This window comes from Sinocyclocheilus anshuiensis, unplaced genomic scaffold (assembly GCF_001515605.1).
Source record: "Sinocyclocheilus anshuiensis isolate Anshui unplaced genomic scaffold, SAMN03320099.WGS_v1.1 scaffold733, whole genome shotgun sequence".
NCBI lineage: Eukaryota > Metazoa > Chordata > Actinopteri > Cypriniformes > Cyprinidae > Sinocyclocheilus > Sinocyclocheilus anshuiensis.
In genome coordinates, this window is record NW_015539923.1 from 1,067,278 (window position 1) to 1,089,419 (window position 22,142).

Genomic DNA, 22,142 nt, shown 5'->3' on the forward strand with positions numbered 1-22,142 from the left:
CAGTATATATATATATATATATATATATATATGTGTCTTCTATATACTTCTATATTTTTTGTTTTATTACATATATTTCTGTATTTTTTTAGAAACTATACAAAGTTGTTTTTCTTTAAAGTTATAAAATCTACATTTTAAGTATCGACCTTGCCTCAGAATTTTCTTAGAAGCAATAAAACAAATGAATTGTAGACATACAGTGAGAGTATAGAGTCAAAATCAAATTGGATAGTGATCTGAAAAAACTGAATGAGAAATGTTTAATTTTATATTAAGATCTGAAATTGCTGAGATCTCTTCTGAAACTCGAGAGAAGATATGCGAGACTAGACCCTTTTTCTCAGGGGAAACATCTTGCAAATGGGAAACTCAAGCAAAAGTCTCATATTGGTGTCTAGGATAAACATACGAGACATTAAAGAGATCTCATTTGTGATTTTTCTTTCTTATGGGAATATTTTTATGCATGTGTAACATACTTCCTGTGAGTGTCTGTGTGTGGATCCAGTCGGAGGGTTCTCCGGCTCCAGCCCTGGTGAACGCCACCAGTCTGATGCGGTACTCTCTATATTTCAGCAGAGGGGAAAGTGTGACTCCACTGGTTTCTCCTTCAACCCACTCCACAAGCTCACTCTCCACACAGGACTCCATGTGCTGCTCTGGCTCACAATTTCTTGCCAATTGCTGAATCTCTACATTATAACCCTGCAACAGACCAGGAACATGGACGGGATGCTGCCATCTTAGAGACACACTGTCAGAGGTAACATCCATTATGGTCAGTGACTGGGGCGGACCAGGAACTGCAGAAAGAAAAAGAAACAATCATGTCTGTACCACAAATGGTGCAGAATAAATTACATGCCGAAGTTTAATACTTAGATACTTAGGGTTAGGGTTATTGACACAGATTTGGAGAAATTTAGCATTACTGTACATCAATTGCTCACCACTGGATCCTCTGCAGTGAATGGGTGCCATCAGATTGAGAGCCCAAACAGCTGATTAAAACATCACAATAATCCACATCACTCCAGTCCATCAATTAATGTCATGTGACGTGTTCAAAATAAACATATTAGGACATTTTTAACTTTATAACCACATTTTTCAGTTAAAATGTGAGTCCATAATATTGCCTTTTAAAATGAAAAATTGATCTTGTCTGAATCAAGAGAGAAATATGCTCATATCAAGCACCGTTTACCAGTGAAAACAGTCCAAAACAGTTCTAAACAAATATGATGGTGGATTTTGATGTGAGAGGACAACAGGGCATGGACTTTTTCACTGGAGGAAGCATTATTATGGATTATGGACTCTATGGGTATTTAAGTGAAATATCAAACAAATTCAAATTTCAAAGCCAAGGCTTAAAGATTTAAAACCTAAAGTTGAACAAAAGTTTAAACTTTTTAAAGATTTTTTTTTTTACATTTTCTTTAACACAGTTGTCGCATTGACAATAATAAGAAATGTGTCTTCTTGAGCAGCAAATGAGCATATTAGAATAACTTCTGAAGGATCATGTGACACGAATGAATGTGTGTGTGTGTATTACCTGATTCATTGGTGGTGAATATGACAGGTAGGCTGTACTGATCCCCATTTCCTGCTCTAGTGAATGCGCACACGCTGATTTCATATGAATTATGAGGTCTAAAGCCACTCAGTTCTGCTTGTGTGGATGCATCTGATGAGTTCTTGGGTAAACAGAGGCATATGAAGTTTAATTTATACACAGAGAAAAATGTGAGAACATAATCAAACATACTACATAGACATAGGGGTGTATCACCTGATATCTGAAAGTGTATGTGTTTAGTTCGAGTATTCGGAATCCGTAGTGCTGGACGATTCCATTTGGCTCTGGACTTGGTTCCCACTGAAGCCACACTGAATTCACAGTGTGGTTAAAAATAATCAGATCGTGTGGTGGAGACATTGGGACTGGACACACAAAAAAGCACATAAGACATTAGACACATTAAGTCTGCACATTTATAATTGAATGAATTTGCAAAGTAGGGTATTCAGATTTGAAATTAGGACTTCAGATTTCAAATTACAATTTTCAAATGTCAAACTTTATTTATTACATTTTCAAGGCAAGACTTAAGTAAGTAATTACCATTTTAGGATTATTGCCCTTATATAGAGATCATGTATTTAAGCAAGAGTTTAAAGTTAAAACATCTTAATTATGGATTTATTTCTCACAAACAAGAAGCTTTTTACTTCATAAGACATTCATTGATGGACTGGAGTAGTGTGGATTACTTGCAGATTTTTCTGATGTTTTTATCAGCTGTTTGGACTCTCATTCTGACGGCACCCATTCACTGCAGAGGATCCACCGGTGAGCAAGTGATGCAATGCAACATTTCTCCAAATTTGTTCCATTGAAGAAACAAACTCATCTACATCTTGGATGGCATGAGGGTGAGTAAATTTTCAGCAAATTTTCATTTTTGGGTGAACTATCTCTTTAAGACATCATACCTGACTCTGGTGGAGTATGTGCAGTACAGTTGGCTTCCTCCCCTATTCCAGCTGAATTAACTGCAGCTACGCTGATGACATAGAAAATGTTAGGTGACAGGCCGATGAAAGTGTGTGCCACTGTGTGTGCGAGCACGAGAGGATGAGCCTCCTCATCTAGATCTCCAGAGCGAATGAGGTAGTACAGAATCTCTCCGTTAGGATGAATCGGAAGCTCCCATTCCATGTACACTGAATTCCAATCCAATCCAGAGCAGGTCAGATTCCCAATGGCATCTGACACTGAAACATACACACCAACACCACAGATATATCTTCATTTCTCCTTCATTTGATCGCTAAGACTAGCAAATGGCTGCAATATAACAAAGAGTGAAAAATTTAAGGGGGTCTGAATACTTTCCGTACCCACTGTATATATATATATATATACACACACTGTATATCACACACACATTTATTTCTTAATTTAAGAATGCATTTATTTCTTTTTTCTTCATTTGTTCTCTAAGGCTTTGGCAACTGTATATAATTTGTGTTGTTTATGTTACACATAACAAAATTGATGAGTGCATTTTAAAATGTACTAAAAAGTTTATAACAAAAATGTTTTACTTTAAATTTTAATTTTTACATTTCAAATGTCAGACAAATTTCAAATTCATATTTTAAAGCCATGCCTTAAAGATCTAATGTTTAACAAAAGTTTAGATTTTTGAAGATCAAACATCAGACCTCAAATTCTATTTCCGCTTTAAAAATGTAAATATCAAACAAATTCCAAATTCAAATTTTATAAAGAAAAAAGATGTAAAGTTTAACAAAAGTTTACATTTTCAAAGATCAAACAAAAGACTTTTCAAATTTTTGTTTTAAATATTCAAATATCAAACAAACTCCACATTCAAATTCTAATGAAATATTTAAATTTTGAACAGATCAGTTCCTCTAGAAAAACAATAAAGATGCATCTCTGACCTGCTTCATCAGTATGCAGTGGAATAATCACGGAGGGACCGACACCTATGCGGGTGACCGCAGCGATGGAGAGATTGTAAGGTGTAAATGAAATGAGTTCCGAGAGCATTAGGTGTGTTTCAGTGGTGTAGGTTTTGTTGACGGTCCCAGGACCCTGTAAAACTACAGCATAATCTATGATCTCGCCATTGGCCTCCACTGCGGGGAACCATGACACATGGATGGAGGTGCTGGAGAGATTCCTACTAGCTCCAGGCAATGGAGGAGAACTTGGGACTGTCAAAACACAGACAAACACAGACACACAATAGTTTTCAATCAGTAAGTATGCTTTATATACATGTGCATGTAAAAAACAGGAAGTGATGCATACCATCTTCATCTGTTCGCAGGTGTAGCATTGCAGTGTGGTTTAAAGCCGATCCAGCACTGGTTGCCGGGGTGACTTTTATGATGTAGGGAAAATACTTCCTGAGCTTGGTGAAGAGGTAGATGTTGTCTGTGGTAGTTTTGGTGATGGTGATGTTGACCGTGCGGTTGATGGACGCGTGGGTCATACCCACCTCTTGGAGGCTCAGCTGATAGAAGACTCTGCCGTTGGGCTCCAGAGGAGGGTCCCAGCTGATCACTACAGCCGTAGAGCTATAGATCGTAGCAGTGAGGTTGTGGACGGGACCACTCGGCACTGCACGGGGGGAGGATGTAGAAGAGATACAATTAATAATGGGTGAAGAACGGCTAACAGTTACACTTTAGAACAGAGAACAAATCATTGCAGTCTAAGTAATAGATGTTGGTTCAATGTGCAACCAAGAAATGCAATGAGACTTTGTTCCCCAATCTAAAGTAACACAATTAGGGTTTATCTCATGAAAACTTGCAATATCAGGACATATTTCACCTCAAAAAAATGAAGCCTATTAAAGGACAATTAAAAGGTTTTCATAAAGGTCAAAAATCATAAAAAAGATAATAAAAATCATAAAGGTAAATAAGTAAACAAACATTTAAAAAATAATTATCATGATAAAAACGTAGGATTTTATTTTAATATATAATATATATTTTTAAATCTTAGCGTGAAATATGAGCCAGAAATTGAGATTCACCCATTAGATGTACAAAGAACTATCCTTTTAATTAATATATTTAATTAATTAATTAATTTATGCTTAAATAAAGCATAAATGGCACACTGCAACACCAAACCAGTCAACGATTCAAATGATTAAAAGCAGTGAAGATAAATGATCCATCTTAAACCAAGAGATTAAAATATGAATTAAAAATACAAAAGCACACATACAACACACACATGGACATGATATTCAGCAATTACACACATCTGTGAATCTGTGGAAATGAAAAAGGGTAAATAAACTCCGGCACAGCGTCTGCAAAATCCAGAGTCAAGATCACAGATATAGAAAAGCAGAGAGAAGCAGAGAAAGACAGGCTGATTGTGTTAGTAAGAAAATCCGTCTGGAGCATGTTCTGTGTCCGAGATATTGCTTTGGGCTGAACTGAGCTGCTGAAGCTGGGTGATTCTCCAGTAACTACAAACCGATCAGACACAATCACTCACAAAGAGCCAAACAGGACCATGGCATTATTTATTCATATAGAACACTTTCAAAATCTCAGACGCCAGGGGAGAAAAACCTTCATCTGTCTCAGAAGGTCACCTCTGCACCGTTTTTCCCAAAATCACACAAAAATGGTTTGTTTTGACTCTTACATAAAACCTTGACACACGGTATAGATCCTGAAACCAGGTTAACATATTCACATAAACATAAAGTATGAAATAATTAATTTTAGTGTTCAAAGATTGCTCTTTCAAGCATAAAATAAGATATTTTAAAGAATGTGGGCATCAAATGTACTTCTCAACTGTTTCTTTTAAGAATCAGCTCAGATGTTACTCCTAAATGAAAAAGGAGAGCAAATGAGCTGTTGACATTTAATAAAAGCCTAGAGCTATAAAAATAAAGTAGACAGCTGCTCAGATCATTTGCTTTCATGAGTAATGTTTGAGATCTCTGACCTGCAGATTTGGCCAAATCTGAGTACAATTTGAGATCTCTTTTGAGATACATGACATTACTGGGCTCTTTTTCTCAGCACAAAGATGTGAGAAGCAGGAGACAAAAAAAGTATCCAATTGCTCTCAAGCAGGAAGTGTTACAATATTTCTTAAGTCAAATTGACACATTTACAATATTCTTGAAGACAAATATATAACGTTACATAATATACCCAGAAACTTACAGCAACGTGCTATTTTCTACTTTCAACAAATCCTGTGAGAGGAAATGCAAGCTGGGATAGTCTAGAGACCGACAAATAAAAGGCTTTGAGATCAGATGCACTCGGTCTCGTGGTGAGGGCTCAACAATCCCAGTTTGCAGCTTGAAGGAAGTTGTCTCCTTTCACAAAATGTGCTGAATCTGTGTGGTGTGTGTGTTTATGAGTTTCAGTGTGATTTTTTTGGGAGCATAATCTGTTGGAAAAGTGGTGCAGAGCTGCGCTTCTCCCCTGAGTGTGTGAGGAGACTGACCGTCTTCTAAAGCGGTGAAGTTTAGATGGGGACTGAACACTCCCCCATCACCAACAGAAGTGCTGGAACTCATCCATACACTGTACTCATGTCCTGCCCTCAGATCAGACAACACCAACCAGTGCTCTGAACCAGGAACCGTCTACAGAGAGAGAAAGAGAACATGGTCATTCACTGCACGACTGAATCAGCATTTCATTCTGAGTTTGGTCTAGCTATTCTTAGAGATTAAATCCTTTACAAAAAGTACTGTGGTGGTTCATCATTTACTTACCCTCCTCTTGTTCCAAACCTGTATGAGTTTCTTTCTTCTGTCGAATTACAACATAAGATATTTTGAAGAATATGGGTAACCAAACAGCTGACTGTAGCCACCGATTCAGTCTTTAGTATTTTTGTTCCCATACTATGGAAGTCAATGGCTACCGTCAACTGTTTGGTTGCCCACATTCTTTAAAATATCTTATTTTATGCTTAACAGAAGAAAGAATCTCAAACAGGTTTGGAACAACTCAGGGTGAGTAAATGATGACAGAATTTAAATTTTAGGGTGAACTATTCCTTAAAATGTTACATGTCCAAAACATGGTACAATTTGCTTTTTTCTACTTATTTCTTTCTGATTTCTGCACAACTAATCGGGATTGTAAAACCTGCCAAAGGTATTTTATCTAATGAGGATATCAACACAAGAAAAACAAATCATATCTACAGTAAATTGCTGCTAATTAGGTGTGACAAGTTTCCAGTGACAGCCGATTTAGTTAGTAAACAGCTAATTAGAAAACTTATTAAAAACATATTCTTTTTTAAAAAGTCCAGTTTTGCATTAAGATTATCAAACATGACAGCAAAGACTTCATTTGAACTTTCAATTCATCAAGGAATACTGAAAAAATGTATCACAGTTTCCACACAAATATTAAGCAGCACAACCGTTTTCAACATTGATAATAAGAAATCAGCATATTAGATTGATAATAATCAGAAAAATAAGCATATTATTTCTGAAGGATCATGTGACACTGAAAACTGGAGTAATGATGTTGAAAATTCAGCTTTGCATCACAGGAATAAATTATATTTTAAAATATATTTAAATAGAAAATAGAATGCCATCATGTTTAGTGTTGTATAAAATTCAAGGCATTGATGTTTGCCTACAAAACCACCACTGGCTCTGCACCCCTTCACCTAAATTCATTACTTCAGTTATGTGCCCTCTAGAAGCTTGCGTTCTGCAAGTGAACGTCGCTTTATTGTGCCATCCCAAAGAAGCACAAAATATCTTTATTTGACCCTCTAACTCTAGCACTCTCTATTCTAATTCTATTCTTATAAAAAAAAAGAAAAGCACTTGTCCCTTTTAGACTTGCACTCTATTCATTTGCTGCTTGTTTTCTTTATAAAAAAAACAACAAACTAACACTTGTTTTCTAATCTTTTTGTATTCTATTTGTTTTCTTTTCATTTATTATACAATTAACAAAAGCAAAAAAGACCTCTAACACTAGCTTGCTCTATTCTTTTTCTATTCTATCTGTTTTCTTTTTATTTATATTATTTAAAAACCCTTGCTACGTGTACTGCGTTCAGCTAACTGAGATTTGTTATAGCACTTGTATATTATTGCTCTTTTGTTGATTTTGATTGCTTCCATTGTCCTCATTTGTAAGTCGCTTTGGATAAAAGCGTCTGCTAAATGACTAAATGTAAATGTAAATGTAAATGTAAATGTAGTGTCTTTAAAAAGATCAATACTTGCTGGTTTGTAAGGAGGATCAATAATGTGTGAGTGTATATACCTGCGTATACTTTGTGTTGTTTTTTGTATTGTCTGTGTAGTAGATGGTATAGTATTGGATGATGCCGTTGGGTTGGTTTGGAGGACTCCAGCTGAGACGTACTGTAGTGGTGGTGAGGAGTGTGTATGATACATTCTGTGGAGGGTCAGAGGGGGCTGCAAAACAGAGAAAGCATTTATCTTTATGACTATGATGGCAATGCTGTTTCATGATATTGTGGTTCTTTTTCAAAACTTAGTGAGCTGCCTGACTCTCTAGGCTAAATGAAACTAAACCTTATAACTGACTGAATTGAAACATCTTGAAAGAAGTTAAATGTTCTGTTATTTTCTAACGCTTCTATATGCTTTCAATCTTTCAAAATTTTGGGGTCGGTAAGATTTTGAAAGAAGTCTCTTATGCTCACCAAGGTTGCATTAATATGAGCAGTTGATCACAATTTCAGATAACTGTTTTTTATTTGAATATATTTTAAGATGTAATTTATTACTGTAATGTAATGTATGTATTTAAATCTGATATTTCAGTCATCTCCAAATGATTTCACAGTTTATTCTAGGATACTTGTGATGCTCAGGGCTCGAAATTAACTTTTTTACTTGGTAGCACTGGTGCTCCCAACTTCAAAATGTTAGGAGCACCAGCAAAAATATAGGAGCACTCACCAAAAATTTAGGAGCACCACAACTACAAATTATTGACAAAAAAATTAGATCTCGATATTTTCTGGGATTTTATCGATAACAATAATTTGACTGAGTGTTACTGTGCTGATATCTTAAGGACTACAGTGGACAGCTGACTCCTAAAATTTTTAATATTCATATTCTGTGTGGTGGTCAGTTCAAAGCAGTGACAGAAATTAATCTTTTCCAATAAGTTTAAATAGATTTTTACCTTTTATGGTCACCAAAATGGTCGCAATTTCGAGCCTTGGATGCTGCTATAATTTTTGGCCAAAATGAGGCATATGTGCCTTAACATTAGAAACATGCTTATGATGACAGAATGTGTTTGTGTTCACCTGATTCTATGGTACTGAACGTGATGTAAATCAACATTCCTCCATCTCCGAGTCGAGTCCAGCTGCTCACGGAGGCGTTATATTGACCCAATCCATCCACACTCACCACCACCGACGTTTCCGTCACATTGGCGACAAACTCAGAGCTCAGATTCCTAATACACGCACACAAATGTTAGTTTCAATCTTGTACGACAATAGCCAGGTCTTTGGTAAAAACTGATTTTAAATCATCTTTACTTACCACACTCTCAATATGTAGTATAAAATCTCAGAGTTGGCCTCCTCTGGAGGTTTCCAGGACAACTCTACCTCAGTATCAGACAATTTTCTGGCGATTAGGAATTTTGGAGGGGAACTGGGTACTGTCGTTTAGGAAAAACAGCTATTATAGACCCAAAACTGTGGAAAAGGACTTTACTCTTCAAACAAGACAGTGATTTGAGTTAGTAAATGTAAGAGAATGTCTCCCATGCCAGGAACGGCATCCACATTTGTCCATTCTGACAGCTGCTAATGGAAAAACTAACCAACCAAACACAGAGAAACAAACACAGACATTGTCGGTAGGTTCTGTCTCCTGAGGTAGAAAGATGAAACTTGGTTTAAAGGCAAAACTTATCCATAACACTGTAAAAAAAAAAAACTCCCAGATTGCTTTCAGAAATGTCCTGTGGGAGAAATAAAAATAGTTAAAAATAATAAAACACTTTCATTTCCTGCGCGCAGACCTTTGAAAATCTGTAAAAAGAAGAAATGTTTAAGTGTGACCTTAATACAGTACTTTCTGCATCTTTAGCCAGATCCTGATAAATTCACCATGAAGACTGAACCTAAAAAGTAAAAACAGCTTCATTAAACACCACAAGGTCCGTTTGTTAAAACCGAACACTCACCGTCCTCCAGTGTGGTGATGTTCAGGATCTCACTCGTGTGGTTTCCCAAGCCGACCAGTGTGGCGGCCTGTACGCTGATACGGTAGCGCGCATACTTTCGCAGGTTGGACAGGGTGATATAAGGCACGTGTGTGGTTTGGTTCAGACTGTGTGTGGCATTCCAGTATTCTACATTGTAGAACAAGATGATGCCATTTGCGAGAATCGGGGGTGACCATGACACATTCACCTCACTGGATCCGATGTTCTCATAGGTCAAATCGTAAGGTGGGCTGCCAGGCACTGCAACAAACAATTAAACTGCACATTAAGATGCTTAGTGCAAAAAATATATCAGCCTGCAAATTGCTAATATTCAATAAAAGAGTCCTCTCACGCATGTGATAAATAATATTAGAACATGAAGTGGGCTTTTTAATTAATTAATCTTTTTTTAAACAGAAGGTAGAGAGGGGGAATGAGATTAGAATCTGCATTTCCCACATAAGCAGCTCAATATGCTGAAATAATAAAAAGAAGGAAACATGAGTACCATAACTCAACATGCTGGAGCTCATGCACTAATCACTAGGCCACGCTCCCTTTTTGGCCTGTTCTATGGAGTTTTTTCAACATAATGAATAGTACAAAGAGGACAGGGGAGAAGAAGGGGAAATGACTAAGATTTAAACTTACTGTAAATCACCTGCATAAGCACCATGGCTCAATATGTCAGAGCAGGTGTGCTAGGAAGTGGGCTTTTATGAATGAAGGTGTATTCATACACTAACATTCAGAAGTTTGGGGTCGGTAAAACTTTTTACTGATTCTGAAAGAAGCTATGCTCACCAAGGCTGCATTTATTTGATCAAAAATATAGTAAAAACAGGAATAATGTGAAATATTATTCAAATTTAAAATAGCTATTTTCTATTGGAATCTATTTAACATTACATTTATTTCTGTGATGCAACGCTGAATTTTCATCAGCCATTTCTCCAGTCTTCAGTGCCACATGATCCTACAGAAATCATTCTAGTATGCTGATTTGGTGCTCAAGAATATTTCTCATTATTATCAATGTTGCTTAATATTTTTTTGCAAACTGTGATACTTTTTTAGAATTCTTTGATGAAAAGAATGTTCAAAAGAACAGCATTTATTTGAAATAGAAAGCTTTTGTAACATTCTAAAAGTCTTACTGTCACTTTTGATCAATTTAATGTGTTGTTGCTGATTAAAAGTATGTTTGCTGCAACAAAGTGTCTGAAAGTCATTCATCTTTATTAATGAGAGTTGGTGATTTACATTCCACTTCATGCAAATTGAAGTAGAGATGCGATGAGCGAATAGCTACTGGCGTAAAGACACTAGAGTTCACATAATTTTATGCTTGATAGAGTTGGAGTGGGAATGTCTACTAGAAATCAAACAGCACCAAGACTTTAATCGCTGTATGTGTGAATGTGCCTTAACTGTAGGAACCCTTTGAAAGGGAAAGAGTGTGGGATTTCAGGATGAGATTGGATTAAAGTTTTATACCTCTTCTAGTTTTTCAATTAAATATGAACACACACACACAATGGCTCACCATCCTCCCCCGACAGCATCTGTAGAGTATCAGAAATCTGGTTCCCATGTCCGTGTAGCGTAAACGCATGGACAGTCACATTGTAGTGTGTGTATGGCTTCAGGTAGCGCAGTGTGGCACTGGGCGATGTGCTGTTGACTGTGTTGCTGTATGTGCCGTTGGTGTAGGAGACCTCGTACAGGCGGATGATGCCGTTGGGTTTCTCTGGCGGAGACCAGGTGAGAGCAGCGGTGGAGGAGGTGGTTTTCACTACGGCCAGATCCCGTGGGGGTGAATCCGGCTCTAAAAGGCAGATGGAAGCATGCTAAGAGATTTCCAAAATGTTTAAGGGGCTTCTGTATGTATATGAAACATAACTGGCTCAATACCATCCTCTAGTGTCATAACGAAGATGTAGTCTTCATCGGTCAGTGGACTTTCCCCCACGGCGGTGGAAGCGGCCACACGTACCTTATAACTGCTGTACTTGTCCAGACCTGTGGATATGAGCATATATAAGTGTTATACGGTGGCCTCAAAAACTATTTGAACACCTGGGTCACACCTAGAAATGTCTAAACGTCATTGCATTAGATGTAAAATATCCAAGCAGGATGAATCTGCAAACAACTGCAAGGGTGTTTTCTTGGAAATTCACCATTTTTTATTATTTTTGCTCAATCTTGGTGATTTTTTAGTGGATGTGTTAAGTCGGTTATCTTCAAGGTGTCCTAGAAAGTGTGGCATCTGTTCAAACTGTTCAAAAGCTTGGGGTCGGAATGATTTTTTAATGTTTTTGAAAGAAGCTTTTTGTGCTTACAAAGGCTGCATTTATTTGATCAAACATGCAGTTAAAGCAATAGCATTGTGATATATTATTAAAATTTTAAATAACTATTTCTAATGTACTAGATTTTAAAATGTAGATTATTCCTAGGATGCAAAGCTGAATTTTCAGCATCATTACTCCAGTCTTCAGTGTCACATGATCCTTTATTATAGGGTGTTACCTGTGAGCACTTCAGTGGTGGTGTCCGCCATCTGTCGTAATTGCTGGTTTGTAAGGAGATTTTGTGCATATACAGTGTAGTGAGTTATCTTGCCGTTAGGGTTCAGTGGTGGCTCCCAAGTAACACGGATGGAGGTGGAGGTCAGGTTCTGATAGGACACATTCTGAACAGAGCTGGGCACTGTGGGGAAAGACTGGGGTTACTTTATACAGTGGTTGTATGTTATAACTACTGTACTTCAACTCAGAAGTCTGAATGTATTGTACCTTGTTCAGTTGTTTTCACTGTAACTTCTGTGGAAGGCCCTTCTCCAATGATGTTTTTTGCCGTCACGCTAAATGTATACTCGGTGAAAGGACTCAGTCTTCTAACCACATACATGATGTGATCAGACAACAGGTCTGCTGTCTCCTCAGTGGCAGGTAGGACTGTCAATCATAAAGCACAACCAATCAGAAAACAGAAAGCAATTTTCCCAATAATTTTCTCCATTGGGATTTTAAAAAATTCCTCAATAAAGAATTTTTGGAAGAACATGAACTAGCACAACAACATTACAAACTTTCCAAAAGTGATCAAATAAAAAAAAAAATGATGGTACAATATAAAACTATTTACTATAAGTCATGGACTACTGTAAGGACTAAGTATAGCATACTTATTTAAATAAATTAATACAATAATTCAGATTTATATAAAATACTTATATTTTATATAAAATGTAAATAAAAAATAAAACTATATAAATATAAAATATTTTATATAAAAATGTATTAAAACAAAATACAGGTCACAACTGCTCTTTTCACCAATTTCAACCAGTTTTCATGGTTACAGTGACTTCTCTGATTGGTGGATTATTTCTTTAGGATTATGGGTAGGGAAATAAGCAGGGGAAAAAAAACACACACAATTAAAAAAAAATGAAGTGTCTTGTCTATACTTCAGTCAGTGTTGTTATTAACAAATTTGTAACCATGAAAAAAAAATGTTGGTAATTGAAGCAAATTTGGAAAAATAAAATACATAAAACAAAAAAAAACAGCAGCTGAAAAAAATGGAAACTAAAATTAAACTAACATAAATTATGAGAGTGCATAACAAAATTACTATTTGAACTAAAATTAAAATGAAAACTGAAAATATGAAAATAAAAACTAATAAAAAGCTAATTCAAAATATTAATCCACACTATAATAGTTTATAAATAATTCTAAATGAACACAGAGTAAAGTAGGTCTGTCTTGACAGGTTTATTCATGTTGCTAAAAAATTAATTTTATCTATGGAGATTTTAAATAATATTTATACTTACGGATACCTAATATAAATGGCTTATTATGAGTTGTTATTTTGGTTGTGCTTTTAACAGTAATATTAGCATCCAAGTCACCACAACAGTTATTTACCCTCTATTCCAATAGTGGTGGCAGCTCTTGTTGAGGGGTTCGTCTGCTGCTGGGTGGAGTCTGTGGCCACCGCCCTAGTGGAGCGACGGGGCTGGGAGGGGCTTAAGTTAACCAATGGTGGTTGGTCAGTTCCTTGAGTGACAGCTGAAAGTTCAGTCAAAGGTTCCTCAGTCACAGCCTCAGTCTCAGCTTCAACAGATACATCAGTTCTGTCGTGGGTCACTGTGAGCCAGGGTGGAGGTGTGTGGGGGGTGCTCGGGGTCAGAGGAAGGTCAGAGGTCAGTTCCGTATCAGTGCTGGTAAAATCACGACCCAAAGCGGGAAACGCTCCGTGTGAGGTGAGAATGAATGCAGATGACGTAGTGATGTCAAGTGACCTCGCATTACGACGAAGTGGAGCATTCTGTAAACACAACGACATATCAGTAAAGCTAAACTAAACACAATACAGTGATTGTGTGTGTGTGTCTGTGGAGTTTAGTGTGTTTTACCTGTCCTCGCAGGGTGATGTCCTGTACAAGAGTACTGCGGTATAACACTAGTATCCGATAGTGTGTGATTAGTCCGTTCGGTCGGCTCGGGGGTCTCCAGGACAGACGGACAGACGTGGAATCCACAGCCTCTGCTGTCAGATGAGACACAGCACTTGGGGCTAACGGGGAAATAAATGCACACACACATACAGTTAACAATAAACTTAACCAGGGGCCTTAGCACAGTTCCAAGAGGCCCGCAAGATGACTTTAAACTAGATAAAAAAGTTCGTCAAGACAAACTTTAGGTTGGCTTGAGAAAGCCTAGCCTGAAAGTTTAAAGCAGTTGTAAAAGCCTGAAGTTTGAAAATTTTGATAGATTATATAGATGTTGATAACATGTTTTTAACATGATTGGCCTGTTACTAGCATATTGTTGGCATGATTAACAAGTAACTAGCATGTTCTTAGCATGATTAGCAAGTGACTAGCATGTTATTAGCATGTCTAGCAAGTGACTAGCATGTTTCTAGCATGATTAGCAAGTGACTAGCATGTTTCTAGCATGATTAGCAAGTGACTAGCATGTTTCTAGCATGATTAGCATGTTACTAGCATGTTGTTAGAGTGATTAACAAATGACTAGCGTGTTGTTAACAGGATTAGCAAATTACTAGCATGATTAGCATGTTACTAGCATGTTGTTAGCATTATAAGCAAGTTACTAACGTGTAGCTATCATGTTTATAGCATGATTAGCATGTTACTAGCATGATTAGCAAGTTACTAGCATGTTGCTAGCACGTTTCTAGCATGATTAGTATGTTACTAGCAAGTTATTAGCATGATTAGAAACTTACTAGCATGTTGCTAGCACGTTTCTAGCATGATTAGCATGTTGTTAACATGTTTAACTAGTTATTTGCATGTTGCTAACATGTTTCTAACATGATTAGCATGTTGTTAGCATGTTTAACTAGTTACTAGAATAGATATATACATGTAGATGCCTCATTAGCGACTGTTTTTATGGGCCGCTATACGTAAGCCATCCGCCATATTGTAACAGTCAACTTGACGTCATTCACCATAGTAATCACTGAATATTCAAAAGATGCCACAATCCTGCACAGAACGGCTCAACGGCTCTGTGAGAACCTACAGAATGGTGAATGACGTCAAGTTGACCGTTCCAAGATGGCGGCCGCATCTACGTGCCTGCCTGGTGCCGTCGAATGGGGCATCTATACATATCTATGGTTACTAGTATGTTACTAGCACGATTCTAGCATGATTAGCAAGTTACTAGCATGTTGCTAGCATGATTAGCATGTTACTAGCATGTTGCTAGAATGATTCTAGCATGACTAGCACGATTCTAGCATGATTAACATTACTAGCATGTTGCTGGCATGATTATCAAGCTACTTACATGTCACTAACATGTTTCTAGCGTGATTAGCATTTCACTAGCATGTTGCTAGCATGCTTAGCATGTTGCTAGCATGATTAACCTTTTGCTAGCATGTGTCTAGCATGATTAGCATGTTGCTATCATGTTGCTAACAGATAGATAGATAGATAGATATATAGATAGATGAAAGATAGATAGATAGATAGATAGATAGATGATAAGAAATATTAGATAGATAAGTTTGAATGAGTTTAAATGGCTTAGAAATAGTACATAGAATGGAAGTCTTTTTCACATTTCTGGGTTTCTCAGCAGCGGAAGTCGTCATAGTTGGGTTAACTTGAATAGCAGTGAATGGGAGAGTACCACAAATATATTTTTTGCATTCCCATTTGCTCAAATAGCAAAAGAAAAACTCCACGATAGTGTTTTCATGAATTTCAATCAAAGGAAAAAAATTGAGAGAGACTGTTAATGGTTGTCAGAAGAGGGAACGATGTCAAATTATCTAATGCAGCTTCCCCCTCGCATTAGCGTTAACTGATTTTTTGTAATTTGATGCAAAGGTGATATAATACAAAGAAATATGAAAAACTTTCGAGGATTTACGATGCTGATGACCGTTAAACGCGTCATCACAGTCTTGTGAAAAGGGTCCATTGAGTATAATGGGCTTCAGTGTGTTTAGATTTAAGTTGGAGTTTGAATAGTCTTGGCTCATTTGAAAATTCCGTCAATGTAAGTCTATGAGATTGTTATGATTTTTAATCTTAATTTTTATGAAAACTGTAAGTCGTATCAGTTAGAAAAGATATAGCACACTAAGTGAGATCAGTCTGAAGAGCAGGGCTGAGTTTGGAGTTTGTAGAGTTAAAGCTCTAGGAGAAATCAGAGTCAGACATTTTAGTATTTCAGTAAGTTGGCTTTCTCAAGCCAACTTAATTACTTAAAAAAAGAATGTGCTTTAAAATAAAATTTCACAGTCTTGTGAAAAGGGTCCATTGAGTATAATGGGCTTCAGTGTGTTTAGATTTAAGTTGGAGTTTGAATAGTCTTGGCTCATCTGAACATTCCGTCAATGTAAGTCTATGAGATTTTTATGATTTTTAATCTTAATTTTTATGAAAACTGTAAGTCGTATCAGTTAGAAAAGATATAGCACACTAAGTGAGATCAGTCTGAAGAGCAGGGCTGAGTTTGGAGTTTGTAGAGTTAAAGCTCTAGGAGAAATCAGAGTCAGACATTTTAGTATTTCAGTAAGTTGGCTTTCTCAAGCCAACTTAATTACTTAAAAAAAGAATGTGCTTTAAAATAAAATTAAGCGCAAAAAATTATTAAAGAGTGCTTTAAATCACAAACGACTAGAAAAGTCATGCAAATGTATTCATAATAAAAATAAATATAAATGTCTTTATTGTCACTTTTGATCACTTTAGTGTATCCTAGCTAAATCAAAGTATTAATATTTTATATATATATTAATAATTAATATCAAAAATATTTTGAATGGTAGTGTATATACATGTAAAGTCTGGGTTGGATTATTAATGTCCATGGGAACAGCTGATATATTTTCCCATGTCTACAATCCAATGCTGAGAAAAATGCAGCCTTTTATTTATCATAGCATTGGATGCTTTGAGGCCTTGAACCAAAATCAAATTTTAGATAAAAGCAACCCTAAGTGAACAAATAACCTTTAAAGTCTTGTTTTTCCACACATTTAATAAGCATTTTCTTATTCAACGCCAACAGGCTGTGTATGAAAAATTATTTTCCTCCAGCTAAATTAACCCAGTTAAAGGTATAATTAGAGATAGCTGATTTCGCAGACAGACTTAATTACACCCAGAACAGCTAAATATAAACCTCATTTATAACTCTCACTTATTTTGACCCCTGAGTCTGAACACTTACAGAAGTCGCAAACACTTACACATTCACATTGTTCACATTCTCCAAACAGATGAATCAAAAATTGAATTGTTTTGTATGACGTGGCTCCCAATATGTCACTATCAAGCATACACAAGCAGACACAGTTTAAGAAAACACGACACCAACGATCAATCATGGTGGAGGTCAAGTGATGTCTGAAGGAACCATTAATTCTCCACTGTAGCAGAATATACATTTGTGGCAATTCATCCATGAACCACAACTAAAGTGTAGCTGGGTCATGGAGAAAGAAAAAAAGCAATTGCACATCAGCAGTATCTAAAGTGATTCAGTGCTTCTTTATGTTCCAGTCAGCACAGCTAAATGTGGTTTAGCTGGTTATTGTGTATGAGGCAATAATATTTTCATACAGGGAATGTGGATTTTGTTTAACTTAATTATTATTTGACAGCCTTAATTGAATAAAATCAGCTGAAGTATATGCTATACTGACTCAGGTTCACTTTATCTAACATGATGTCATGTCTAAAGGTTTGAAATATCAACTGAAAAATTAAACTCAATGAAAGACACAATCAGGGTGCAAATAACATTTCACAGGTTGTTTCTTTACTATCTATAGTAAAGAAACAAATTTTGTCCTTAGAAGTTGGCTAAATCTTATAAAAAAAGGGGACATTCTCAGTAAAATAAATAAATAAAAAAAATATATATATTTTTTACTTAGAAATGCTAAATGTTAAGATAAAAATGGGGACATTATCAGTAAAAAAAAAAAATAAAAATTTTAAATGTAAAAATGCAAAAATGTTCTCTTTTATGAGGTTAAGATTTGGGTAGGGGTAAGAAAGACGTCACGGTAAGCCTTCATTAGCTAGTAAATTTGTGTGCGTATATGTATTTTACCTTCTGCTAGTGTTGTAATGTTGATCACTGCTGCCGGTCCTGTGGCCCCTGCTGATTTGGCCATCACGTGGATGTAGTATTGTGTGTATGGAGTCAGTCCAGTGTACATAAACGCCTGTTCGATTGTGCTGTTCTCACTAATAAACCCTGAAATACACACATACATGTACCGCATTAGTAAACAACTATTAAAGGATGTGCTTTGCATTAAGTAGTCTAGAGCATGTCAGGAGCATGTGTGCTAAACGCAAGGCCACACAACAGTAAAAACAGTAATATTGTGAAATATTATTACAATTTAATAAAGTGTAATTTATTCATGTGATCAAAGCTGAATTTTCAGCATCATTACTTCAGTTTTTAGTGTCACATGATCCTTCAGAAATTCTAATACGATGATTTGCTGCTCAAGAAGCATTTCTTATTATCACTGTTGAAAATAGTTGCTTAATATTTTTGTGACAAATACCACAATTCATTGTGACGAGTTCAGAGAATATTTTAATGAGGATTACATCAAAATTGAGGGAAATGTCAATTATAAAATATATTTCATTTTTTACTAAAAATGTTCCATTTAATTCAAATGTACAATTTCACCCAAAACTGGTGTGTTTTGTGTATTTCTGTGGTTATTAGCGTATCAAAATGTGCTTCACAGGAAGAGTGCTATTCATGTTTTACACATGAGTGAGTGACCATTAACAAAGTTACTCAAGATGCTGCCTTTGAAGACAGCAAAGAGGCTCACTAGGACTTCGCAAAAAGCTTATGTTAAATATATAGATACTGCTTACGGGCCTCTGCAGTTTTGTAGTACAGAGACTGGCTAAAAGGTCCAATTCCTGCTTTGTTTACTGCTGCAACCTGTAGAGAAAAAAACAGAAGAAAAGCTTTTAAAAAGCAATATACTGTAGCCAAACGCACGTAGCATAAGAGCGTCTGCTTGATTTATCACCATGACTTAGCAGAGGTGGTTATATAAACACTGTGAATGAAGATTCCAATGCAAGATGATCTACTCCAGACAACAGATCCATCAAATACTGTCACATGTACAAACACATGCTCACACAAAAGCTCAGAGAGTCAATTCAGAGTTCACGGTGTACCCAGCCAATGAATTCACGAGACAAATGAGGGAAAACAGAGATCCGTCGTGGATCCAGAGTTCTCTGTAGGAGATGAATAATTCACAGCTGATAAATTATTGAGTGGGATCAATGGAATAGAGGCCACTGGCAACTTTCCCGTGGACAGTTAATCCAGTAGTGTCTGCTGAACGCTGGACCTTCCCTACAGAGTTAAAAAGCATTTTCAGAAAAGTTTTTACTGGCTGCTGTTTCATTAGAGGTGACACAACAATACACCACAATGACCACCGCAAAACACTTAAAAGGGAAATAAAGGAGAATCTAACATCTCAGATACACATGGGCTGGATATAATATCAGTAACATATATAAATGCGTTAATTTCCATTCACTTAATAAGGAGCAGGTCATGTTTTTGCCTTTAGAAGAGCTTCGGTTCTTTGGGGAATAATGTAGTTCAGCTCTTGAACTGTGTGATATTGCACCATTCCTCAATAAGAAGCCTGGAGTTCTTTTAGAGTTGGAAAGAAATCGGAAATCTCTAGAATTTCTCACTGGGAGTCTTTAAGAAGCGCATTTCTCATGATGTCACATCTGAATTTGTTAATCGTGTGTACTAGGACACATCTGCCCTGTAATATGAGCATATTATGAGAAAACCCATGTTCACTCAGTCTGGGTTTTGTGCTCTTCATAGCAGGTTACAAGTATTCAATGAGGCAGACCTGCCATGATTAAAAGCACTTTTTGAGGATGCTTTTTTGTGGCATTTTTAAACTATCCACTGAAGTATCTTTTCACTTCAAGTGCTTCAACCTCAAGTGTTTTTCTCCTTGAGCAAAATTATCCTTATTACAACCATGCTCGCTGGCATTATTATTTTATTAATTTATAGCTTTTGTGCATTTGTAGTTCTGTTGTTTTAAATATACACTACCATTCAAAAACTTGGGGTCAGTTAATTAATTAATTAATTTTTTTTTTGCAAGAAATATATACTTTTATTCAGCAAGGATGCATTATATCGATCAGAAGTGACAGTAAAGACCTTTATAATGTTACAAAGGATTTATATTACAAAAATGCTTTTTTTTTTAACTTCCTATTCATCAAAGAATCCTGAAAAAAATACAGTTTCCACAAAAATATTAGGCCGCACAACTGTTGATAATAAGAAATGTTTCTTGAGCAGTAAATCAGCCTATTAGAATGATTTCTGAAAGATCATGTGACACTGAAGACTGAAAATTCAGCTTTGCCATCACAAGAATAAATTACATATTCAAATATATTCAAATAGAAAACAATTCTTTGAAATTGTTATCGTATTTCACAATATTACTGTTTTTACTGTACTTTTGATCAAATAAATGCAGACTTGCTGAGCATAAGAGACTTATTTCAAAAACATTACAAAAATCTTAATTCCAATTTTTTAAACGGTAGTTCATAATAGTTCCAATGTAATATGATGCAGCTTTGCGAAAGTTATTATACTTTAGTTCCTTTTCACGTTTTCCTAAAAACATTTCCATAAAAACATATTGTAGTCAAATGTGTTATGCACACCCTCTAGGAAGCTTGATATTCTGTTCCTATGATCTATGTTGTCTATGTCTATGCTGTGGGCACAGATTTGTGTACATAAAAAATTATGAATTTTTTGAGCTTTTCTCTCATTTTTGCTATCAAATAAACAACTGAAATGTGTGAAGCCTCAAGCGTGCACCTTGATGTTGTATGTAGCTCCAGGGGTGAGTGTGTTCAGCAGGGTTTCTGGGATATCCAGGCTCTTGGTGACCTCAGTGAAGGTAGGGTCGGGATATGGACACATTTCCTTGTATCTGATGACAAATGAGTGAATTGAGGGGTCGAGAGGCACTGGCATCCGCCAGGACAGCAGGATCCCATTGGAACCGACCCGCTCACCTTCTGGCTTAGAGGGGGCCGCAGGTACTGCATACACATAGATAAAACACAAATAATGAATTAATTTAAGCATTTTTTTAATGCATTCAGTATGTTATCCTACTTGACTATGTCAGCTTTATTGAATACTTGAATCTAATTGGTTAATTACAGCAATTATTTTCTGTAGTTTTTACACACAATTCATTTTAATTAATTGTCACTTCTTGCATTTATTATATTGCCATTCTTCTGCAATGAAGCAGAACGGATATTGTTGCTCTGACCTAGATTTAGTATCATCCAGGTCATTATCAAATTTAGAGGTCTTTCAGAAGGCATTTGGCTCGCTAACAGCTCTCCGTTGTTGTGGAGGTGTTAGCCATTTAGGAGAAGAACAATATAAAGCCACCAGAAAGCGTGACCCGACCATGCCATTCTCAGAGAGACGGGCAAACAGCACCCTGGGAATCTGATACCGACCTATCAAAGCCTGCTAACTGGAATCAGCATCAATTATGCAAACATAAATATACACACACACATTTCAAATGGAACAAAATGCATTTGGAGTCATGTACAACATCTCAAAGGGTTTCGTCTTTCAATTTTCGTCACTGGTTCTACGCTTACAAAACAATACAGTAGTACAGAGATGATATCAGATGGTGCTTTTATGTATAACATTACTGCATGATTGTTGTATTCATGT

At 36.3% G+C, this 22,142-nt stretch overlaps 1 protein-coding gene across 1 annotated transcript in view; it reads right to left on the minus strand.

Moving 5' to 3' along the window:
* Nucleotides 1–18,534, minus strand: part of LOC107686600 (phosphatidylinositol phosphatase PTPRQ-like) — a 29,861-nt gene extending 11,327 nt beyond the window's left edge. The window contains exons 1-13 of the mRNA XM_016483661.1: nucleotides 18,429–18,534; nucleotides 14,228–14,388; nucleotides 13,737–14,139; nucleotides 12,594–12,755; nucleotides 12,328–12,507; nucleotides 11,707–11,814; nucleotides 11,339–11,620; nucleotides 9,769–10,050; nucleotides 3,857–4,168; nucleotides 3,484–3,759; nucleotides 1,802–1,953; nucleotides 1,565–1,706; nucleotides 483–806 (exon numbers count right to left, since the gene is read on the minus strand). Of these exons, the coding sequence (XP_016339147.1) occupies nucleotides 483–806; nucleotides 1,565–1,706; nucleotides 1,802–1,953; nucleotides 3,484–3,759; nucleotides 3,857–4,168; nucleotides 9,769–10,050; nucleotides 11,339–11,620; nucleotides 11,707–11,814; nucleotides 12,328–12,507; nucleotides 12,594–12,755; nucleotides 13,737–14,139; nucleotides 14,228–14,388; nucleotides 18,429–18,492 (2,848 nt within the window). The 5' untranslated portion in view covers nucleotides 18,493–18,534. The remainder of the gene's footprint in view (nucleotides 1–482; nucleotides 807–1,564; nucleotides 1,707–1,801; nucleotides 1,954–3,483; nucleotides 3,760–3,856; nucleotides 4,169–9,768; nucleotides 10,051–11,338; nucleotides 11,621–11,706; nucleotides 11,815–12,327; nucleotides 12,508–12,593; nucleotides 12,756–13,736; nucleotides 14,140–14,227; nucleotides 14,389–18,428) is intronic.
* Nucleotides 18,535–22,142: the final 3,608 nt, after the last annotated feature.